This window comes from Gopherus flavomarginatus, chromosome 2 (genome assembly GCF_025201925.1).
Source record: "Gopherus flavomarginatus isolate rGopFla2 chromosome 2, rGopFla2.mat.asm, whole genome shotgun sequence".
NCBI classification, from domain to species: domain Eukaryota; kingdom Metazoa; phylum Chordata; order Testudines; family Testudinidae; genus Gopherus; species Gopherus flavomarginatus.
Genome location: NC_066618.1, coordinates 67,706,103 through 67,726,209, shown reverse-complemented (window position 1 = coordinate 67,726,209; position 20,107 = coordinate 67,706,103). Strand labels below are relative to the sequence as shown.

Below are 20,107 nucleotides of genomic sequence, written 5' to 3'. Positions count from 1 at the left end.
CTTTGCCTTACATGATTCATTTAAATTCCCAAATAATAGCTATTCCAACTAGTGATACTTCCCCCTTGTATTCCTCTCTATTGACATCATGTTGCTTTAACTGTCTGATCCTATAAGTTGTGTTCCAGAAATACATGCTACAATTGGGCAATAATGATATCAAGTCAGGATTCAAAAATAATGTTAATCTACAGTCAGTATTTTGTGCAAAATCAGACAGAAAAGGAATTCATTAAACAGGGCTGGTCTTTTACAAGCTGACAACAAAGGTCTTAAATATCATGGAATAATTCTTAACCACATATAAAAAATGTAAAGCCAATTTATTAAAGAAATTGACAGCAGATCTTCTAACTGTAAGAGCAACCAACTTTCAAACATTTAAATACAAGATACTGTATATTTATTTGAAATAATTATTCTAAATTTAACTCTGTAAATAATAATATAATGATGAGCTGGGCTTTCCTAATCTCGAACTCTCTACTATGGGACCAAATGTTTTTTTCCATTGCTTGGGGTAGTATCAGGTTCTCTCCTTTGGCAGGGGGAACTGAATAGTAACAACACCCATGCCAGTCATCTGAACTACGGCTCTCTCCATGCCTGAGGGGGAGAGGATGATGAAAATCCTAGTCTAAAATTTCGGTCTAGGAAAGAGCATCCCGTCCCTTTGCAGTTTATGTAACGGCCTGATGTTGCTGATGATGATTTAGAAAGCAAATTTGAGGCTCCCTTTCTGTATGTGACAGGAGCAGTAAAGGACAAAAATCCTTCCACTGAGGTACTTTTTGGCTTCAGAACTGACCTTTAAAATATTACTGTGACGTGAGAGAGAAGAAGATAAAGACTGTACCTTCATGAAGATATGAATTAACTACTTTGAGACGAGAGTGCAGACTCTCAAAACAATCTCCTAGCATTCTGGGTCCGACAGCGACTAAACCGAAGTGGTTCAAGCTTTTTGTATTCTGGTTCATTTTATGTGATGCAGAAGGGAGCTGCTGACAGTCTAGGCTTAGCAATTTCAAACCCTGGCTGAGAGAGAAATCCTTGAAGCACTTGGGTACGTCATTATAAAGACTGTAGTCTTAACAATATGCAGTCTAATGGGTGCTTCCAGCTATATTAGTAGCAATGCAGTGTCATTAAATAGTCTTTTAAAAAAGAGTAGCCATCTTACATTCTCACCATTTTTCTCCATTAAAGCTTGAATGGAAGTACCAAATGAGCTGCTGTGCAAATTTAGGCAAGAGAAATAAAAAAAATTCACAAGTTGGCTCTCAAATGGTGAAGTGTGTGGAGTTTTATTCTCTAGGCAATTGAGAATGAATTGAATTAAACAAGATTTCCTAATTATCTCAAGATTCAAGCCAATAAGGACAACTAAGTGAATTTCCCTTACTGGTCAGGTGCTAGAGACAGGCAAAGCTCTTATTTATTCCTGAACAAACATGACAGAGTGAAGTCAGGTTTTAGATCTATGAACAGTTTAAACAAACAAACGAGATATGCTAGGGATCTGAAACATCAATCTCTGAAGGTTTTAACATCTTCATGATGGTTTTAACAAGTGTCCCTGTTGTGGGCATTTGATAAGCTATGGACACTGAGACTATTCAAAGATTTGTACTGATTTTAAGTGTATCTTTATGGTCTGGCTAATTATTGAATTTCTGGCTCAGTGGGAGAGCTAAATGATTCTTCTGACAGGGACTAAAACCATCGAGGGGTAATTAATGCACGTCCCTAATGCAGGTAACACGTCTCTGGCAGTTTCATCCCCTGGGGAGATCACTTGCTCTGGCTTGGCCTGATTCAAGAAGCCTAAGGACATAAAGGACTTCTGAGAAAGTATAAAGTAAACACCCTGACCTAAGGAGATAAGTAACTGGCATTCAAGCTAAGAATTGACATGAAACTGACCGAGAGACAGGCCTTGTAGAAAGGGCCTGGAATACTTCAGTCCTATCCATCTTCTACATGGAGACCCCCATGGACTACCTCATTTGCTGCACCTGCATATAAGTTGCTTATTGTTTTTTTCTCCTTAGTGCTTGTGTTTTGAATAAACAAGCCTGTTTTATGAAAGTTGGCTGGTCACTGGTTAACCCTGTCATTGCCCCTGAGAGAACAGGACTGCAGGTGCTGAATTAGTCAGACTTACTGAGCTAATCACAGTGAATTACAAGAGGCTGCAGCCTGAGTCCCTGGTCAGGAGGAAGAGCATTGCTGGGTTCCGCTCTGAGAAACATGATGGCTAGAGGCCTGAAACCTAATAGTGGTGTGCTCTCAAGGAGGCTATGCAGGGGTCAGAGGTGCAGTTACCTTGGGAAATTTGGCAGGTCTGAGCAGGGATACCTCCCTCAATTTGATTTTATTACATTTTAAAACTGCTCAGGATTCGTAGTTGCTTGACACACAAAATGTAGCTTTTCTCACTCTTAAAGGTGATGAAAACTGATTGATTGAGATATTCAGAAATGTTTAGTTTAATTCCTAAATTTAATCTTTTTTTTTAAGTAATGAACATTCCCAGAGAAGTTTGGAAAAATTGGCAAATGTTTCCAAATTGATGTCAGTATAGCCCACATATTTGAGAAAATACAAGAAGACTTCTTCTAGCATGGCGCATTGTATAGCATATCAGAGTTTATTTCCCATTATACTAAGGAATGTTCTAGATTTGGTTCTCTTCTATATAAGTTCCTATGCTGTGCTCATCACTGTAGTATATGAAGCATCCTGACTAACATCTGTCACATCCTCTCCCACAGGGATTTGTGTATGTATGTAGATGGACTGTTCTATTTTGGAATTTATAATGGTAATAAATTAATATAAAATACACATACATGCCCACAAACTGCTATGTTTGTTGGAGAAGGCAAGGTGAAAGAAATGGGACTTCCACTTGGAGCAGAAGGTGGTGAGATTTTTGATGGTTCTTAGTTCCTGGGGGAGTTCATTACAGTCTTGGGCACTTTGGTCAATATGATCAAACTTGGAAGACTAATAATAGTCATGTTCTAAGCATACATAATTGAAGTCCTAAACGGTGCGGGTGTTCAGCACCTCTGAAAAGGCCATTTATTTTAGGAGCCTAGCTTGAAATTTTGGCACTTGATTTCTGGTCAAATCTGCATTAGTCCCTCTCATACCATCGTCCATACAAAGCAGCTGTCACTAAACCAGAGGATGGTCCACTTTTGCTCATGAAGTAGTAGTTGTTTTTCCAACCCAAGTGATCAGTGAAGTCTAGCTTCATACCAGACATAAGCAGTAGAGGAAAGATATAGGAAGTACTAAAATTTCCCCGCAGCTGAAAATCTATCAAAGCAGTGGCATCTGTGACCTCCTGCCCACAGGTGCTATAGCTGAGGCCACCACACTTCACTAAGGCACAAACCTGAACATAGTATGTGCCATGGACTGTATGAAGCCCATCAAAGACACCCAAAGCATACAATTCATCAGTTATAGTAGGTCTCTGGTAACTTAAATAACAACAGAGGGTGTTGGCACAAACCTGGAGCTCCCCTTTCGTTCCCCATACAGGAACCAGAGTGAAATTGTCATACATCATCTCCCTGTAAAATATCAGAGGGACTTCTTTGTCTTCCTTTTCTGCTACCCAGCAGTGGGCCTTTTGTTCCTTATTGCAAACGTGATCATCTATGGGAAGGCTTGCAAAATTGTTGTGGGGGTATTCAATGCCCTTCCCGGGTCCTGCATTGCTCTCCAGATGGGGTTCATGCTCTGGTGGCATCACGGAGATCTCTGCTACGATAAGTTTGCCATCACGACTTTCCATGTCATGGTAGATGAAAGACTTTAATGGTGTGTATATGCCACTACCTGTCATACCCAATGTAGGGTGGTGGATATTAGCTGCCAAAACATTGATATTAAAAGCAGTTGCAAAAGCTTGTTGAAATTCTACAGCAGACAGGAGTGGGAGCTGGTTCATCCATGCAGTTGGATACACAACCTGCTTCACATTGTATTTCTTGATAAGGCTTACCGCAGGCTCATAGAAGAGTATATCAAAGCAAGTGAACATGCCAAACTTGCCAGCAAAAGGTGTATCAAAAAGCACATGATCAACCTCTGGAGTCGTATTGAAAGCATATTCAAAATACAGGTTTTGTTTGCGGTATCTGGCCACCAGAGTTCCATTGGCGTTGAATACCACATCAGTATTAAAGTGGTATCTCCCATCAGGAGGGCAGAGAGGATCATTATACTCACAGGGCTGCTTAGCTCCCATGTTTGCCACTAGGAACATTTTGCTCCTCAGTGCCATACAGCTCAGTCGCTGAAGAACCTGGAGAAACAGTTTAGGAATACGTAAGCATTTCACAATGTGCGGATATTTCTTATTTTATCAAACATGGTGTATTTCAAACCTCTTGAGATTATTCACTCTGCATTTGCAAAAATATTAAGATTTCAGCATTTGTGGAAAAATTAAATATAAGTGTTTGGTGAAATTGTTGACTAATTGGGGCAGGTCCTTTCTATAGAAAAGGCATATTATTTCTGACTTGAATGTCTCATGATGTCCAAAACAATTTAGAAACACTTAAATGGGGTTTTATTCACAGTATTTAGTCATTGAAAAGAAAAAAACAGTCTCTTACTTTAAGGGCCTTATTTTTCAGAAATGTCCTCCAGTTTTGTGGGTGCAATTATGTCGGCAAATAATGAGGGCCCAATGAAAGCACTTCCTTGACAGTGTAACTGATTTGTGGGTGCACTCAGCTATGAGAAGCATAATTATGAGGATCTGCATCTGCAATTGCTTGCTGGTGCAGTTGGAGATCGTGTTGTGGCTCATCAGACCCAAAATAACAGAACACTATAAGCAACTGAAGAACACAAATCTGAACGTAGGGCAGCAGTGGAATGAACTGGTGGTTCTTAGTTTTTAATTATGGAAAAATGACAGAGCAATAAAAACTAAAACTATTACTGAGATTTTTATTTCGGCCATGAAAAATTTTAAATAAATGCCCTTAATTTCATCCAGTTTGTTCCAAGGAAATACTTGGTAGTGATGCTCATAGGAAAAGGTTTCCTTCTCGGCTGTAAGTCTTTTATTGGCCATTTTGGGGTAAACAGATGTATCCTTACAGCTTAGTTATATTTGGATTATTTATATTAATCTTTTTTCTGAACACTAAACTTCAGTAAAATACCAGTCAAAAGTTTACCTATTGCACTAAAGTTGTGTTTGATGACATGAGTAATATAATGGCTGGGAATAGAGTGAGCTACGTTTTTAGCTTGCTTTGTTCCTCTCCTTGAAGACAATAGGCCCTATTAGGCATTATCTTTAAATATAATTTTATATTTAAAGAAAAACATCTTTTGTTCCCATACGTGTATTTCAATGACTTCATCTCAAGTTTGCCCAGTCTGTAAGGTTTTTTTTAAGTTTTCTAGCCCTGCAAACTCAACATGGGATCTGAAAGTCAAGCTAGGTTCTTTCCATCTTGCATGTATCACCAGTAATAAAGATTTTGTGGGGCAAATTATGCGCTCGGTTATACCTGTAAATTCACCAGGTCTTCAAATTCTGCCTCATTAATACCTGTGCAACCCTATTAGTTCTTTGTGGTTGCACAAGAGTAACTGAAGGCAGAATTTGGTGGTTCAACTGGAGCATAGTTAGTAATTCTGTTGCACATGCCAGAATAGAACACAGCACACATGCGCTGACTCATGCTCTCTCTCTGTTGTGTTGATTCCGTCAGGGCTAACAGAAGTCAAAAGCAGCTAAAACATACTTGCGTTAACTCAAGTTGGCAGATACAACTCTGTATTCATACAAGAAGTGGACTAGCTGAGTGGGAAGATACTATTTTTATATTAGTTTGAAATTGATCTTTATTAATAAAACCAGTTTCAGAACAATTTGAGATTCTTGTGTGAGTCAGGAAATCCACTTACCGATCTAAACTGTGGGCCAAATCCTGCTCCCTTTACCAACAGAGTAGTCCCACTGAAATCACTGGTCAGCTTTATCTTTGGTCTAACAGCATTAATTTCAGTGGCATTATACCAAGGATTGTGGCCCACTGTAGTCACTTGTGTGAATATGATCAGCAGGTTTTAACTCTATATTTGGTTATGTAACCAGTCATGTTAATCAAACCATCTGTTGTATGCAAATCTGAGTATTTTGGAGCTATTTCTGGTGATTCTGATAATGTTCTTTAGTTTTAAAAAACAGGGGTGAAGGAATGTTTAATCTAGTGTGTTAACTGCTTTCAGTAAAACCATAAATAATGAGAGTGTCTACTCTAGAGGGAAACTCTCGATGCATCTCTTACATATGACTATTGTTTTAGTCGGAATAAAAAACAAACCATTATTAACGTGTCCTATTAAACACTGATACCAAAGTTTCACAGTTTGCTGCTTTAGAAACCCAGAGGCCACAGTAACAATTTTCACGAACTGTCTATGTGGAATCAGTTTTGCTTACTTAAGGCCACATACTGATCTTAGTTACGCTGGTATAAATTCAGAATAATTCTTTAAGGTAACACAGCTACTCCAGGGTAAATGGGGAGTGACTGAGAACAGTCTGGTCCTTATGAAATATTTTCTTGGTTACTTCTTTAAACTAGGGCTAATTATATTTTTAAGAGCTCCTGCTGTTTGTTCTCCACCTGGAATATAAATCCTCTGTTGTTCACTACACTTCCACAGTAGGCGATTTAAAAACCTATACCTCTGTATCGCTGAACAAATGTGGCTCTCTGCATGGATTCCACTTCACAGACTGGGGACGTGGAACAAACTCCAAATAGGGGTAAATGGTCTCTCTAGTGAAGTTGAAGCCATGGATTCCATCTTCAGGAAATACAATGATCTGTGCCCCCTGTAAGCAAAACAAACACATACCTTGTAGCCAAAAATGATCCAATGCTAACAAGGAAAGCAAAATGGGACGTCTTTTGGTAGTGAGGTGCCATACAAACAAAAGTAAGGGTAGCTTGAGTGTGTTAGGTTGACCATAGAGCGAGCATTTCTTGCCTTTTTAGGTAGCATTGTAGAAAGCATTTTAAATTATTTACTTTAAAATGTACATTAACCTATACATCAGCAGGCACGTTACATTGTGGACACAGGTCAAATTAAGAAAAAAATGGCAGTACTCATTCAAACTCTGCCCATAACGTAAGCTCTACCCATAAGTTACCAAAATAAGGCACCATTCACAGCAGATTGTGCACATATTAAAAAGGTGATTGTGTGTGTTCTCTTGGCTCACACTCAGGATGGTTGTGTCATGGCTCCACAGGGTGTACCAGAGAAGATTTATGCAATCTTTCTAGGACTGCACCCCTTTTAGTACAAGAGCCTGGGCCTCTGTTTCTATCTAACAAAACAAACTGTTGGGAACTTCCATTCTTTTTCAAGTGTTTGCTCATGTCGATTCCACTCTAGCTGTGTGTGCACCCACATGCACAGGTGTCGGAGAAGAAAGAAGTGAAGGAAAGGAGGTGTCGGAAAAGAAAGAAGTGAAGGAAAGGAGTAATGTTCTGTGGGGTGTTTGAATGAAGATCTAGGAAAGAGAAGAGTTGTTGTTATGACACTCCTCCCTTAAGAGGATTCTTTGATTAAGGGATCAGGTAGGTCCTAGATTCTTATAGAAAAATGTCTCTCTTCCATTTTTATTTAATAATTGTCTTTTTTCCCCAAAACTTGAGTACTTGAAGTTAAGCACCTTCATGAGTGGCCTCATTTTCAGAGCCGCTGAAGTTAATAAGAATTGCTGGCTGTTCAGGATCTCCAAAAACCAGGCCACTTGTTTAAGTGCCTAAATATACTTAATATATAGGTTTAGTTGGCTAACTTTAGGCATCCGAGTTTGAAAAGATTGTTCTCAATAATTAGAACACGTTAGATACAACTTAAGATGGCCACTAAGTTGTGGACATATTTTCTGACCTGTTTGGCTGCAGCTATTACTTGCTCTTCATATATATATAGGTTTCTGCTCATCAACTCTAATGCAGAGCGTCGATCAGTCAGGGTTGCTGGGTTAGGACTCAGTATGGGTCGATGTTCATACACAGCAGCAACATAATGTCCTTCTCTGTGAATTTCTGCTGAGGCAACTTGATAGCAGAAAAGGAGAAGAAAAACCATACAGCAGGCTTCCAACATGACCTTTGTCAATAAATCTAGAGTGAAACAGACAAGACCAAATCATCTGAACAACAAATCATACCAGTTTAAAACTTTCACGTTCTTAGCTGTGATTTATTAATAGTGACAGCTAAATTCAGACTTGCAGCAATACTGGACCTAAAGGGTCTGGTCCTGCCCCTCCCTGATGTTCCTGGATAAATTTGTTGCTTCTAAAATTCACATTAATCTGTTTCAGGTGACAGTTCAAAAGTACCATGTTCATTTCCACTGCATTTATGTCTGCAGTAATTTCCTTACTCAGTTTCCAACCCAACTCTCAGTGCAACTATCATTGCATTTACAGGGCTAGGTTCATGAACAAAGGAACAGATAATTCCTGAAGAATCAGACTGAGGATTTATATAATCACCCTGCACAATTTTTTTAAAAGTACATAATGTATGTAGACCAAATCTCATTTGATTCAGTGAACTCTTTCATAAACTGCTAGGAAAAATGCTGACTGTAGCTCAGACTGATATTACTGCTTTTATTACAGGCATAAAAAGAAATATGCTGCCCATAAAAACACTACATACGTTTTTTATCTCTACTCTCGGTATTCTCAAATAAAGTGTCTTTCCTCCTGTTTCCCCCAAGGGGAAAAATACAGTTTTGATGTTCTAGGTGCTAAAATATTTGCTAGTAGCAATTTGAAGGTATTACAGCAAAGTAAGTAAAACCCCAATTAGTAACTTGTGACTGCAAACCACTGAGCTCATTCTTTTCTTTTATGACATCTTTATCTTCCTGTCAAACTCCTACATCATACCCACAACAGAAGTGGAATGCAACCCAAGTGTACCTATATTCTGAGTTCTCTCAGTAATGTATGTTCTCTAGTGTGTCTGTCACACCTACTGACCCCAAGGCTGGCAGGCAGCATAGCATGGAAAAATGCACATAGGAACTGGGACTCTCTCAGAGCCGAGTTCTAATGTGAGTCTGCCACTAACCTGAAATATGGCCTTGGGCAAGCCACTTCACCTTTCTGGCTATCTTCTCATCTATAATGTAATGAAAACACTTAATCCCTACAGCACCCCGTGAGGTAGGAGAGTAATTAACTAGTTAATCTCTCTCCAATGCTTTTAACATGAAAAACAGTATATGAGTCATATTTGTCTCTTCATATGTTAAACTTAATAAATACAATATGGTCTGGTTGCCATCATGTTTCTGGCATTGTTAGTGATATTTGGGATTGAGCAGTGAACTTTTTTAAGCTTTATTGGGATGCAGGAGGGCCACTTGGACAATGGGTATTATACAATTGATTACTGGCATCTCTTTATCATGTTTTTTCACTGGATATTCTTCAGTTCAATGGTGAAACTTTCTACCACATTATAAACATCCCAGCACCATGGGACCCAAACCCATTGCTGAAGATAGCTGGTTCCTATCAGACACACAATGAAGATAGCTGGTTCCTATCAGACACACAACTGCTAGCTGAAATAAAAGCCACCTCATTTCAAAAGAAAATTAATATGGCAAACTCTCCAAAAGATGCTTCAGAATCCTGGGGGAGGGTGCTGCTGCTGTTTCCCTAATATGCCATGAACTAGAGAGTGTAAAGCCAACAGTCACCAGCAATGCTTAGATTATAGCCTGTTTTCATTTATAACTAAAACGTATTTCTCAAATCTTCATATTTTACTTTGATAACAATGAAGTCTGACATAGCAGTCCTTTCTATGGAGTGTAGTTGTAGCTGTGTCGGTCTCAGGATAGTAGAGAGGTAAGGAGAGAGAGAAGACATAGAGCTCTTCTTCTGTGTGGCTTGAAACCTTGCCTTGCTCACCACATAAGCTGGTCCAATAAAAGATGTTACCTCACTCACCTTGTCTCTCTCATAGTAATCCTTTATCAAGCCAACAAATACTTTGCACAAGCGCGCAGTGCCTTTTCTCCAAGGACCACTAATGAAGTGCTAAAACTTCCAGGTTGGTTCTCAGCTTAAATCAAGCCTGAAAACTTTAATATGAAGGGCCTAATCTTGTTCTCCCTAAGAGTTTTGCCATTCACTTCAGCAAAAGTGTGTTTGAATCCTACTATTATACTGTAAGCAACATATAAATCAGGATCATTTACTAGAACAAAATGAGAATGCTTTTAAAAATGCATTGTTGGGAAAATACAGAATTGTAGTGAATTTTTTCCAAGTAACTGAAAATATAGTTTCTGATCACTTTGATTTTTTCAGCTCTGCCACAGACTTCCTGTGTAGCATTCAAAAAAAAATAGTCTAATCCACTAAGCCCACTGAAGTAAATTGATTAAACAAGTTTTGAATGGAGCCCCACACTTCTCTTATACTAGTGAAAATGAGATTAGAATTTAGTAATATACAGTAACCTCCAACGGCTATAAGAATTTGATCCTTTTGTCTCAATTCCCTTTGTAATACTGATGTACTTTAAAAGAGTGTTGTGAAGCTATATTCATTAATGATGAGAGCTACTGAAAAAACTGAACTGTCATTCAAATATGAAATTTGTTTCAATATGAAATTTGTTCAACCTTATTCATGGCCCTTTCATGTTGTAATTAACTTCAGTTAATAAAAAATTGAGAATTTTCTTGTTTATGGACAATTGATGAACAGGAAAAGAGCAAACGTGGTCACGTAAGTTTTGTGATTTATTTGTTCCATCTCTATTAATGTTTGTAAAACACCTAGAGATGTTTGTGTGGAAAGCACTACAGAAGTGCATATAATTACAGAAAGATTTTATCCCTGTACATTCGTGTATGTTGAACATTTTGTTTTAAGAGACACAAGACTTCATGAAGGTCCTTTTGAGAAATTACATCAAATCACTTTTCTTCAGGAATGTTTTCATTTTGCTTAGAATACACTTCATTTATCCTATTAAACATTTCTGCATGAACACAGGTCAAATTTATTTGTTTCTCTGTATACAAATTCAGCGTTGGAAGTGTTTTGTAATTGAGGTGAATAAATTGTTGCTGCAAACTAGCTACAATTTAATGTGTAGTATTCAGGAGGACATTAGTGAGGCAAATTTGGTTTACAAGTACTGGCACAAACTATAAGGTAAGAAATTATTGTAAGAATAATTAATATGCTGCAAGAGATATTACAGTAATTTCAAATAACATTTTAATTTGAAAATGTTAATTACATTCAATATCTTACCAGAATCAGTGTGTCCAAATTGATTAATTTAAAATATCAAATTTCTTAAATTCCAGAATGAAAAACACCCACTTAGCACTGTGCTGTCCTTGCTTTTTGTCTACATGGCAGCTAGATCGATTTCTATGGATTAAAAATGGAAATCTTGGGAAATCCATTTTACGGGAATTTGGTAAGTGATATATCGGAGTTAAACCTGGAGTGTTACTACTATAAATTACATGTTTTCCACATTAAAAAGCTTTCACAAGTCTTCTGATCAGCATAACTAAGAGCACACCTACGCTGTCTTAAGGGTATGTCTAGACTACGCACCGTATTGGCGGGTAGCGACTGATTTCTCGGGGATCGATATCGCATCTCATCTAGACGCAATATATCGATCTCCGAACGCACTCCCGTCGACTCCGGAACTCCACCAGCGTGAACGGCGGTAGCGGAGTCGACAGGAGGAGCCGCGGACGTTGATCCCGCACCGTGAGGACGAGAGGTAAATCAATGTAAGATACTTCTGCTACGTGAAAAGCATAGCTGAAGTCGAATTTGCGTATCTTAGATCGATTCCTCTGCCTCCCCCGCAGTGTAGACCAGCCCTTTCTAATCCTGCAGCACCACTTTGGTAACATGTAAAGTTCATAGAAACCTTCAATTTAATTTGAGCCATATTTGTATATCATTACATGTTATTAAAAGCTAAAAATGTAGTTCTTTCTCTGTTAACTGCTAGGTTTAAGGTTGTCAATATCCCCAATGATAACTATTTAAAAGGATATAGCTATGTTTCCCTAAATTACATAAAGCACAATAAAAACATAGCAAAGCTTTGACCTTATTCCTAGTAGATGTTTTGGAGAGATTCACTTTTATAAAATCATTTTTTAAAAGAAATGCACAGTAATTAAACTGGCTACAAATTTTTGCATATTGTGATCAAATTTTTATTCTCTTTAAAAGAATACAGAAAACCTAAATCTATGCATATAGAGAGAAATACTCAGTAAATAGAAGATCTGTTTGCCTTAATTTCAAAATTATGAAAAAAATAGCACAGACAATAGGTCATAAAGCAAATAATGGATGTAATTCTCTGCTGCCTTCTGCAGCAATCTGAATCTTTACAGAGTGGATGCAAAACGCTGCCAAATCGGAACTCTCCTATCTATTACAGCAGTGGTAGCATTTAACATTCACTTTGCAAAGGTGTAAATGGCTACACAAGATATAAAGGAGGAGGAAAAAAATTGGACCTTTGCCTTTTACAGTGAAGTAACTGTAAAATGGCACCATTTTATTCAATACATGTGAGTCATACTTCTTTCCTAACAGAACCAACTTTTCTACTCTTGACATGCCTTCAGAGCTAAAACTGCTGTTTAAGACGGAGATGTAGTGCAGCCTTAGTAGTTCATTAACAAAATTGTCACCCAAAGTCTAACTAAACTTTTTTTATTACTGGTGATGAAAAGAGCTGAGCTTGGATTTTCAGATGCCAGAATGAATTTGCTGCATATTTTAGAAAAATCACTTTTTGACTTGCAAACGGAGCAGATTTGACATGCAAGGCACTGACAGTAAATATGAAATCCTACATTGCAAATTTTTCAGAATATAAACTGTTTAATTGGAAAATATTATAAATGTACACTTCAGCTATATTCCCACTACTTCTGCTTAATACTTTGCATTTCTGTATTGCCTTCAATCAAAATTAGAGTTTTATAAACATTTATAGACATGAATATAGTCTCACAACCTTGTGAATTGGTAATATCCTTATATTAGCCATGAAGGAAATTGAGGCAGAGAGCAATTAAGTAACTTGCTCATGGTCACACAAGTCTCCATTACATGCAAACCTCCTTCTTAAGGACCACTATGTAGCAAGACATACTATATTTAAAGTGGTAAAATGCACATTAACTTTGGTTGCTGTTATAATAATGAAATCTTTTGTTGTGAATCATAAGTAAGAGGATAAACTGTTTGACCTGTAGTGAGCAATTTTGTGTATCTCACTATAATCAGAAGGGTCAGGAATCTTTGAACCCCAATACCATTACCCACATACATATATCCATGAATGAGAAGAAAAATGCAGAAAATATAACTATATCATGGTGGCTTATGATGTCATCAGAATCCCAAAATATGCATAACTTTACTATGTTTTATAAAATTATTGAACAGCACAAAAAAAAGTGGTATTACTTGTTATAGTGGGGTGGTCACCCATTCCTGCCCTAAGGAGTTGGAAAAGCACTGCAGAGGGCTGGGGAAGGCAGCAAAGCCCCGGCTGATTGGGGGAAGTGGCTACAGCTGGGGCCATGCCACAAACAGACTAACTGGGCCTTATAAGAACGCCAGGACAGCAAGAAGCTCAGGACTTTCTCTGCTTGTAGAGAGAGAAGGGCCTGGCTGTTAGGAGCTGAGCAGGGTACTGGGAGTGGAGTGGAGCAGGGCTGGGGGAGGGCTAGAGGAGCTGGGGAGCTCTGGCCTAGGAAAGCCCCAGGCTGTGAGCCTAGCTGAGGGCCTAAGACCAATACCGGGGCTGCAGAGGGGCATCCCAGCTATAGAGAGAGGCACCAGGTCCAACCCAACCCAACCTTGCCTGTGATGAGTGGAGTATACTTCAGTCTGCCCTAGGGAGTGAGGCAAGATGGTGACTGGTGGGAGCCTTACACTGAGCTGAGGTGGGGTTAGTAGGTCGGGTTCCCCTGGGTGGGGAGACCCAAAGTGTGGGGGTACTGCCAGGGGGGCAACAACCCAGAGAAGGGGCACTGGGGTCCTGGGAGGGACATGGGGACAGCGGTAAGGCAGATCACCAGCCTACAGGGGGTGCTCCAGGATGCTGGAAAAGCTGATTCCCATGGATGACCAGCAGGAGGCGCTGCAGGGGTGAGTCCACTCCCTTACACTTGTATTGCTTCTTTCTTCTACTTTGTCCTTTTCCCTCTCCCCTAAATGTGCGTGCATACACACACGCAGAGAATGCGTACTGCTGCCAATCAAACTAACCTGCTTGTAATTACTGCTCTCTAGAAGTTGCAGCCTACAGTGGATATATGCCCAGAAGTTAGTAGGCAAATGTGAATGTTTTCATAGGTTACCACTGCTGTTTATACTCAACCATCATATGCAGTATTATCCTTGGCAAAAGGAAAGGAGGCAGCTCTGTGTTTCGGTTTACAGGTTGATACAGATAAGTAAGTGAAACCTCTTCCTGGCTGTGCTGACCTAAAATTGTATTAGCTTTTCCCCATTCGTTTTTTTAGAGTCCTCCAGTCATATTACACTGGTCAAGAAAGGTGCCTACAGGCTGATGGCAAGAAAGAAGTTTCTGAACAACTTTAGAAGTAGAACCAGTTCCAAGTTTGAAAACTTTCATTAAAACACGGATAAAATGAGATTTGATGTCCGAGTTGCTAGCACTTTTTGAAACACATTTCCAACAGATTGTAAAGAACAGTGACCACATCACTTGACTTTTTTCTAAATTTTAGTTTTAAAATGTTGTATCACCAAAACAGTAACGATTTAGCATTACAAAGATAACTAATAAAGACAATATATAAACTATTGGTCTAATTATTAGTTTTTACACCCTGCCCCACCACAAATCTAAAAATGAAAAGTGAGGTTAAAAATAAGTGATGCAACATTATATGATGCAGATAATTTGGCTCAAGGTATTGAATTATTCTACATATTAATGTACACTATCTTATTTTTGCATGATGAACATAATGCCTCTGAACTAGTTATTCTAGCTGGCTACATCAAAAGTGGTCCACCTTTCTGAACAAGTCTGTAAACTAAACAATCTGAATGTAAGAAATGTGGTTTCAAAGCACCTTGTTCCTTTGTAACCCTCCTGTTCACTCCCCCATCAAACAGAGCCCACAATAACTTATTAAAGTATCATATTCCGAAGTTCTGTACAGGATGTTTTTTATTAAGCCTCCCCTGTTTGAGGAAATCACAACTTATTGCATGTAGATGGATACAGAACCTCAATTTTTTTATTTTTTATTTTTTTACACAAGCACCAATATTACAAATCACTAATTATACAAACCATATCTCCTGTCTGGGGGAGGACAAGGTGTGATGGGGTCAGAATCACATAACTCAACTGAAGTCATCCTTTCACATCTTGATGCCTTCAATCCACTGGAAATCACATAGCAGTGGTTTGACAGGCAGAAAAGCAATGCAGTGTATGATACTGCAATTTATGCACCATCCCTAATGTAATTTTTACATATTCAATTGTACAAATTCAATTTTATGAACTCAATTCCCTATTAGTTCATAAAATTGGGGTTCTACTGCATTCCACATCTCAACCTCTGAGAAGAAATGCTGCCCTCCATGCATTTTCCATTATAACCTTTGCTTCTAGTTTATTTGGCCTTAATTCATGAACTGACTATTCTTCAAGATATCTCTGCCAACCACAATAAGCAGCTTTCCAAATAATTATTTGTAGAAGTGCAAGTATTCACACAAGCAGTTTACAGCTATGGGGAAACAGCCAGATAAATATGACAATGCTAGTCTAGTCCCATTTGTTAGTATCCTACAAAAGCAACTTGCTTGCTTTCCAGTATAGTTAGTTTAAAAGCAAAACAAAACAAATCTCTGCATCTGAAATAGAAAGGCATGAAACAGAAAGACCCGAGATGGCAGAGACCTGTCATCTACTCCAGCGGTTCTCAATCAGGGGTCCAGGGCCCACTGAGTGGCCGTGAACAGGTTTCTGGGGGTCCTCGAAGGAGGGCCAGCGTTAGTCGCTGGGGCCCAGAGCAGAAAACCAAAGCCCCACTGCATGGGGCTGAAGCCCAGGGCCCTGAACCCTGACACCTGGGCTGAAGCCAAAGCATGGGGCCCCAGGCAACTGCCCTGCTTGCTATGCCCTAACACCAGCCCTGGCTTTTATATGCAAAAAAAGAGTAGCTGTGGCACAGGTGGGCCATGGAGTTTCCCCCCCCCCCCACATGATAATAAAGGTTGAGGAACCCTGATCTACTTCATCCGTGGGCCAGTATAAATCTGTTCCCTATTATACTGCTACTATTGTGGTGTTTTGTCTAGACGTGACAAGTGAGGGACTATGAAAGTCAGCATTTCCTAAGCTACTTTATGTAATACCAACTCTTTTTATTAGTATAGAAAATAACTAGTAAATGCTGGAAAAATTTTCATTCTATGTTAAATGTCCCACAGTACTTTACAGTGAAAAAGGAGCCGTGAGTGGACATACAAGAATGGGCTGGTCTAAGTGCTTCTAGAACCACTAAGGCAGCGGTTCTCAAACTGTGGGTCTGGACCCCAAAGTGGTCACAACCCCGTTTTAGTGGGGTCACCAGGGCTGACTTAGACTTGCTGAGGCCAAAGCCTGAGGGCTTCAGCCCTGTGTGGAGGTACTTAGGTTATAGGCCCCCTGCCTGGGGCTGAAGCCCCTGGGCTTCAGTTTTGGCCCCCGCCACTGGGCGGCAGGGCTTGGACTTTGGCCCCCTAGCCTGAACCACAGGGCTCAGGCTTCGCTCCCTGCTCCTGGGGTTGCATAGCAATTTTTGTTGTCAGAAGGGAGTCACAGTGTGATGAACTTTGAGAATCCCGGCACAAAGGGTATATATGGCTACAGTTCACACTAAGCCTGGGTCTTTGGGAACAAGCCTGAGTCCCATGCCCAGGCTTAAGCATCCACATTGCATTGTAAAGCTGGGTTTACAATTGCTCAACCTAGGGGTCTCAGTCAATTTAACACATCCATACTGCACTGCACTGAGGTGAGATAGGCCTGCAGCCAGGACCGGTGCTAGAGTTTTTCACGCCCCAGGCGCACGGCCATTTTGCCACGCAGCTCTGGTGGAGCTGCCGCAGCCATTTCTGCGGAGGGTCCGTTGGTCTGCGGCTCCGGTGGCGCTGCCGCAGCCGTGCCTGTGGGAGGTCCACTGGAGCCGCGTGGGACCAGCGGACCATCCACAGGCATGCCTGCGGCAGCTCTACCAAAGCCACGGACCAATGGATCCTCCGCAGGCACGACTGCGGCAGGTCCACTAGAGCCGCCTGCCGCCCTTCCCGGCAAAATGCCGGCCCCCAAAACTCCTGGCGCCCTAGGCGATTGCCTAGTTCGCCTCAATGGAAGCGCTGGCCCTGCCTGCAGCGGTAGCTGCATCCCCATTGAAAATGACAGGTCTTGGACATGAGTCAGAGTGGGACTTGAGCTCTGACCCTCCCCTCTAGCAGGGTGCTGGGACTTAGGTCCTGAGTGCTTCCTAACCCAAACCAGATTGACTCACATTTGAGCCCAGACCTCTCTTCTGTCCACATACAAATCAAAGACCAGGCTTCGTCTGCAGTGCAGACAGAGACTATAGGGCTGGACACTGGCCTAGCCACTCTTGCTCACTAAGAGTACATCTATAGGGCAATAAAAAACCCAGCGCACCGACTCTCAGAGCTGGGGGCCGCTGACTTGGCCTTGCAGCTGGAGCCCCGAGAGCCTACCGTGCGCAGTGTAGGGCACGAGACCTTCCTCGGAGGTCCACAGGGCAATATTACAACCCTGGAGCCAGCCGCAGCCCCTCGCTGACTGCAGCGTGGACGCTCCCTCCATGGACCTGCTCTGGCACAGGGCTGTTCACCTCAGGCTATTTCTCAGCGCGGCTCCTGCTCACGGCTGCGACCAGTGACTGGCCCCGTTCGCACGGGAATCTCGGCTCCGCACCGTGGGGCTGGGCGCTCAGAACTGGTCTGTCCCCGGCACTCGCCCAGCCCAGCCCCCTGTCCGCCTCAGGAGCGGCCCCTCAGCTCGAGCCCGCCCCTGCTCCCCTCGCGGCGTCGGCTGTTGCGCTGCACGCGACCCTCTCACTGGCAGGCTTCCGCAGAGCTCGAGCTGCCTACGTTCTCACGCACGCGCCTACGACCTTTGGTCCTTTACTCGCCCTCGCCCTCGCCCGCCGCTCAGCGTGCAGCAAGAACGGGCGGGGAAGAACCCTCCCTACAGCCTCGCTCATGGCTAGACGCACGCATTTCCCCGCCTCTGATTGGCCAGCTCCGATACAGCAGCGATCCAATCAGCAGCCTTTAGTTCAAACCTCCGCCTAGTGCACTGCACGGAGCGTATCCTCCCCAGCCAACCAATGGGCCCCGCCCACAGATTCCTTTTACCGTCACACAGGACGGGTGCAGTAAGTGTCAATCAGAGCGAAACAGGTTGCTGATTGGTTGGAAGTTACAGCACCTTTGCCCCGGGCCGGCCTTGGGCTGCTGGGCGCTTGCTGGCTGGTGTTAAATGCCGACTGCTTCTGAGCTAGCGGGATAACAGCTATGGCTCCCTACGGCGCTGTGGAGGAAGAATGTGTCAGCGGGGCTCAGCTCATCGCCGAGGCCCTTAAGACACAAGTAAGAGTGTTCACGCCTGACACTCGACAGTAACCGGAAATAAGTCCTCTACGGGGAGTCGGAAGGGTCATGGCGCGTGGTCTAAGTAGTTCGCGCTCCGCATTGGCACCTTTGTGATGCGGGTTCGAAACCAGCCCCCAAGCGGGTGGCCGTGGGGGGGGCTGGGTATGCCCGCGCGGTGCCGTCGCCCCCCTCTCAGGCAGCAGAAAGTGGCAGGTGCTGGGGAGGACCCCTGTGTTCTCAGAGCTGGAACAACGGCCAAGCTTTGCCCAGCTCCTGGGAGCCAGTTGCACGCTGAGACCTTCGCCTTGGTGGTGTGAAGACGTCCAGGGGGCCGCAGTGGAAGGCAGCCAAGGGAGTTAGTGTTGTTGGCATTACAGCGCGGCACCGTGTGCACGGCCAATACACTCAGACAGTCCGGAGAGAGGAGCAGGCAAAGGGTGGGAGGAATATAATTTTACCATTGGTAAAATCAGCGTAAGGGAGGCCCCAAATTGATTTGAGCAACTAGCCCTGGGGCTGCAACAGTCCAGTGCCTTGACCAAGTTGTTCAGATAGGCATGTTTTGTGTGGGTTTGATCAGTTTAGATCTCTTACAGCTGGCAATACTGGCATCCCTCTGCTCGGTCTCATTTGGGCTTCCCAGTTCACAATACAATAGGGAAGTATCATGCCTTTGCCGCGGTTAGCCTGATACTTTACCTAGGGATAAACTCATAACTAGCAAACTAAGCGCATGTGCTTTTCCTGTAATCTGTTTTAGATGGAAACCCTCTCTTAATGTCTGTATATATATACACTTTAAAATAATCTGAGCTAGTTGTGTCATTGTCCAGAGGCTAATGTAACTTGGAAATGTTATTTTGCTCTCATGCAGAGAGACCTTTACTGCCAGTTTTACAGCTTTTTCCTGAATTATCAGCCTGCCCACTCCCTGCCTCTTGGGCCAAGTCTACAGTACAAAATGATGTTGAAGTAACTTACATCAGCATACAGCCACCACTCATTGGTTATCAGTTTATCCCCGGTAAAGTATCCTGCCAACTGCAGCAAAGCCAGCGTACTTCCCTAACATACTGTGAACTGAGAAGCCCAAATGAGATGGAGCAGAGACACACCAGTATTGCCAGCTGCAAGAGATCAAAAATCATGAGTCACACCTTCTGAAGAGAAGAAAAAATCATGAGGTTATTTAAAAAAAAAAACGCTGTGGGAAGGGAGCTGGGGTGTTGGTCTCTCTTTTGGTTTTTGGACAAGTAGTGTTATTGGCTTGCCTAGATTCATTGAGTAAGGTAATTTGGGCCCATCTTGAAGGACCTCTCA

The 20,107-nt window shown here is 41.9% G+C and overlaps 2 protein-coding genes across 12 annotated transcripts in view; one reads left to right on the top strand and one right to left on the bottom strand.

Moving 5' to 3' along the window:
* Positions 1–18,381, bottom strand: part of BTD (biotinidase) — a 43,145-nt gene extending 24,764 nt beyond the window's left edge. The window contains exons 1-4 of one of the 7 annotated variants that reach the window (XM_050938454.1): positions 15,450–16,327; positions 7,966–8,201; positions 6,743–6,892; positions 3,530–4,327 (exon numbers count right to left, since the gene is read on the bottom strand). In XM_050938454.1, the coding sequence (XP_050794411.1) occupies positions 3,530–4,327; positions 6,743–6,892; positions 7,966–8,201; positions 15,450–15,516 (1,251 nt within the window). In that variant the 5' untranslated portion in view covers positions 15,517–16,327. Of the gene's footprint in view, positions 1–306; positions 4,328–6,742; positions 6,893–7,965; positions 8,202–15,449; positions 16,328–17,828 lie in introns of those variants that run through there. The other 6 variants (XM_050938449.1, XM_050938450.1, XM_050938453.1 and 3 more) reach the window with 6 other exon arrangements.
* Positions 18,382–18,612: 231 nt separating this feature from the next.
* Positions 18,613–20,107, top strand: part of HACL1 (2-hydroxyacyl-CoA lyase 1) — a 34,115-nt gene continuing 32,620 nt past the window's right edge. For all 5 annotated transcript variants that reach the window (XM_050942898.1, XM_050942894.1, XM_050942893.1 and 2 more), the window contains exon 1: positions 18,613–18,784. In XM_050942898.1, coding sequence (XP_050798855.1) covers positions 18,710–18,784 — 75 coding nt within the window. In that variant the 5' untranslated portion in view covers positions 18,613–18,709. The remainder of the gene's footprint in view (positions 18,785–20,107) is intronic.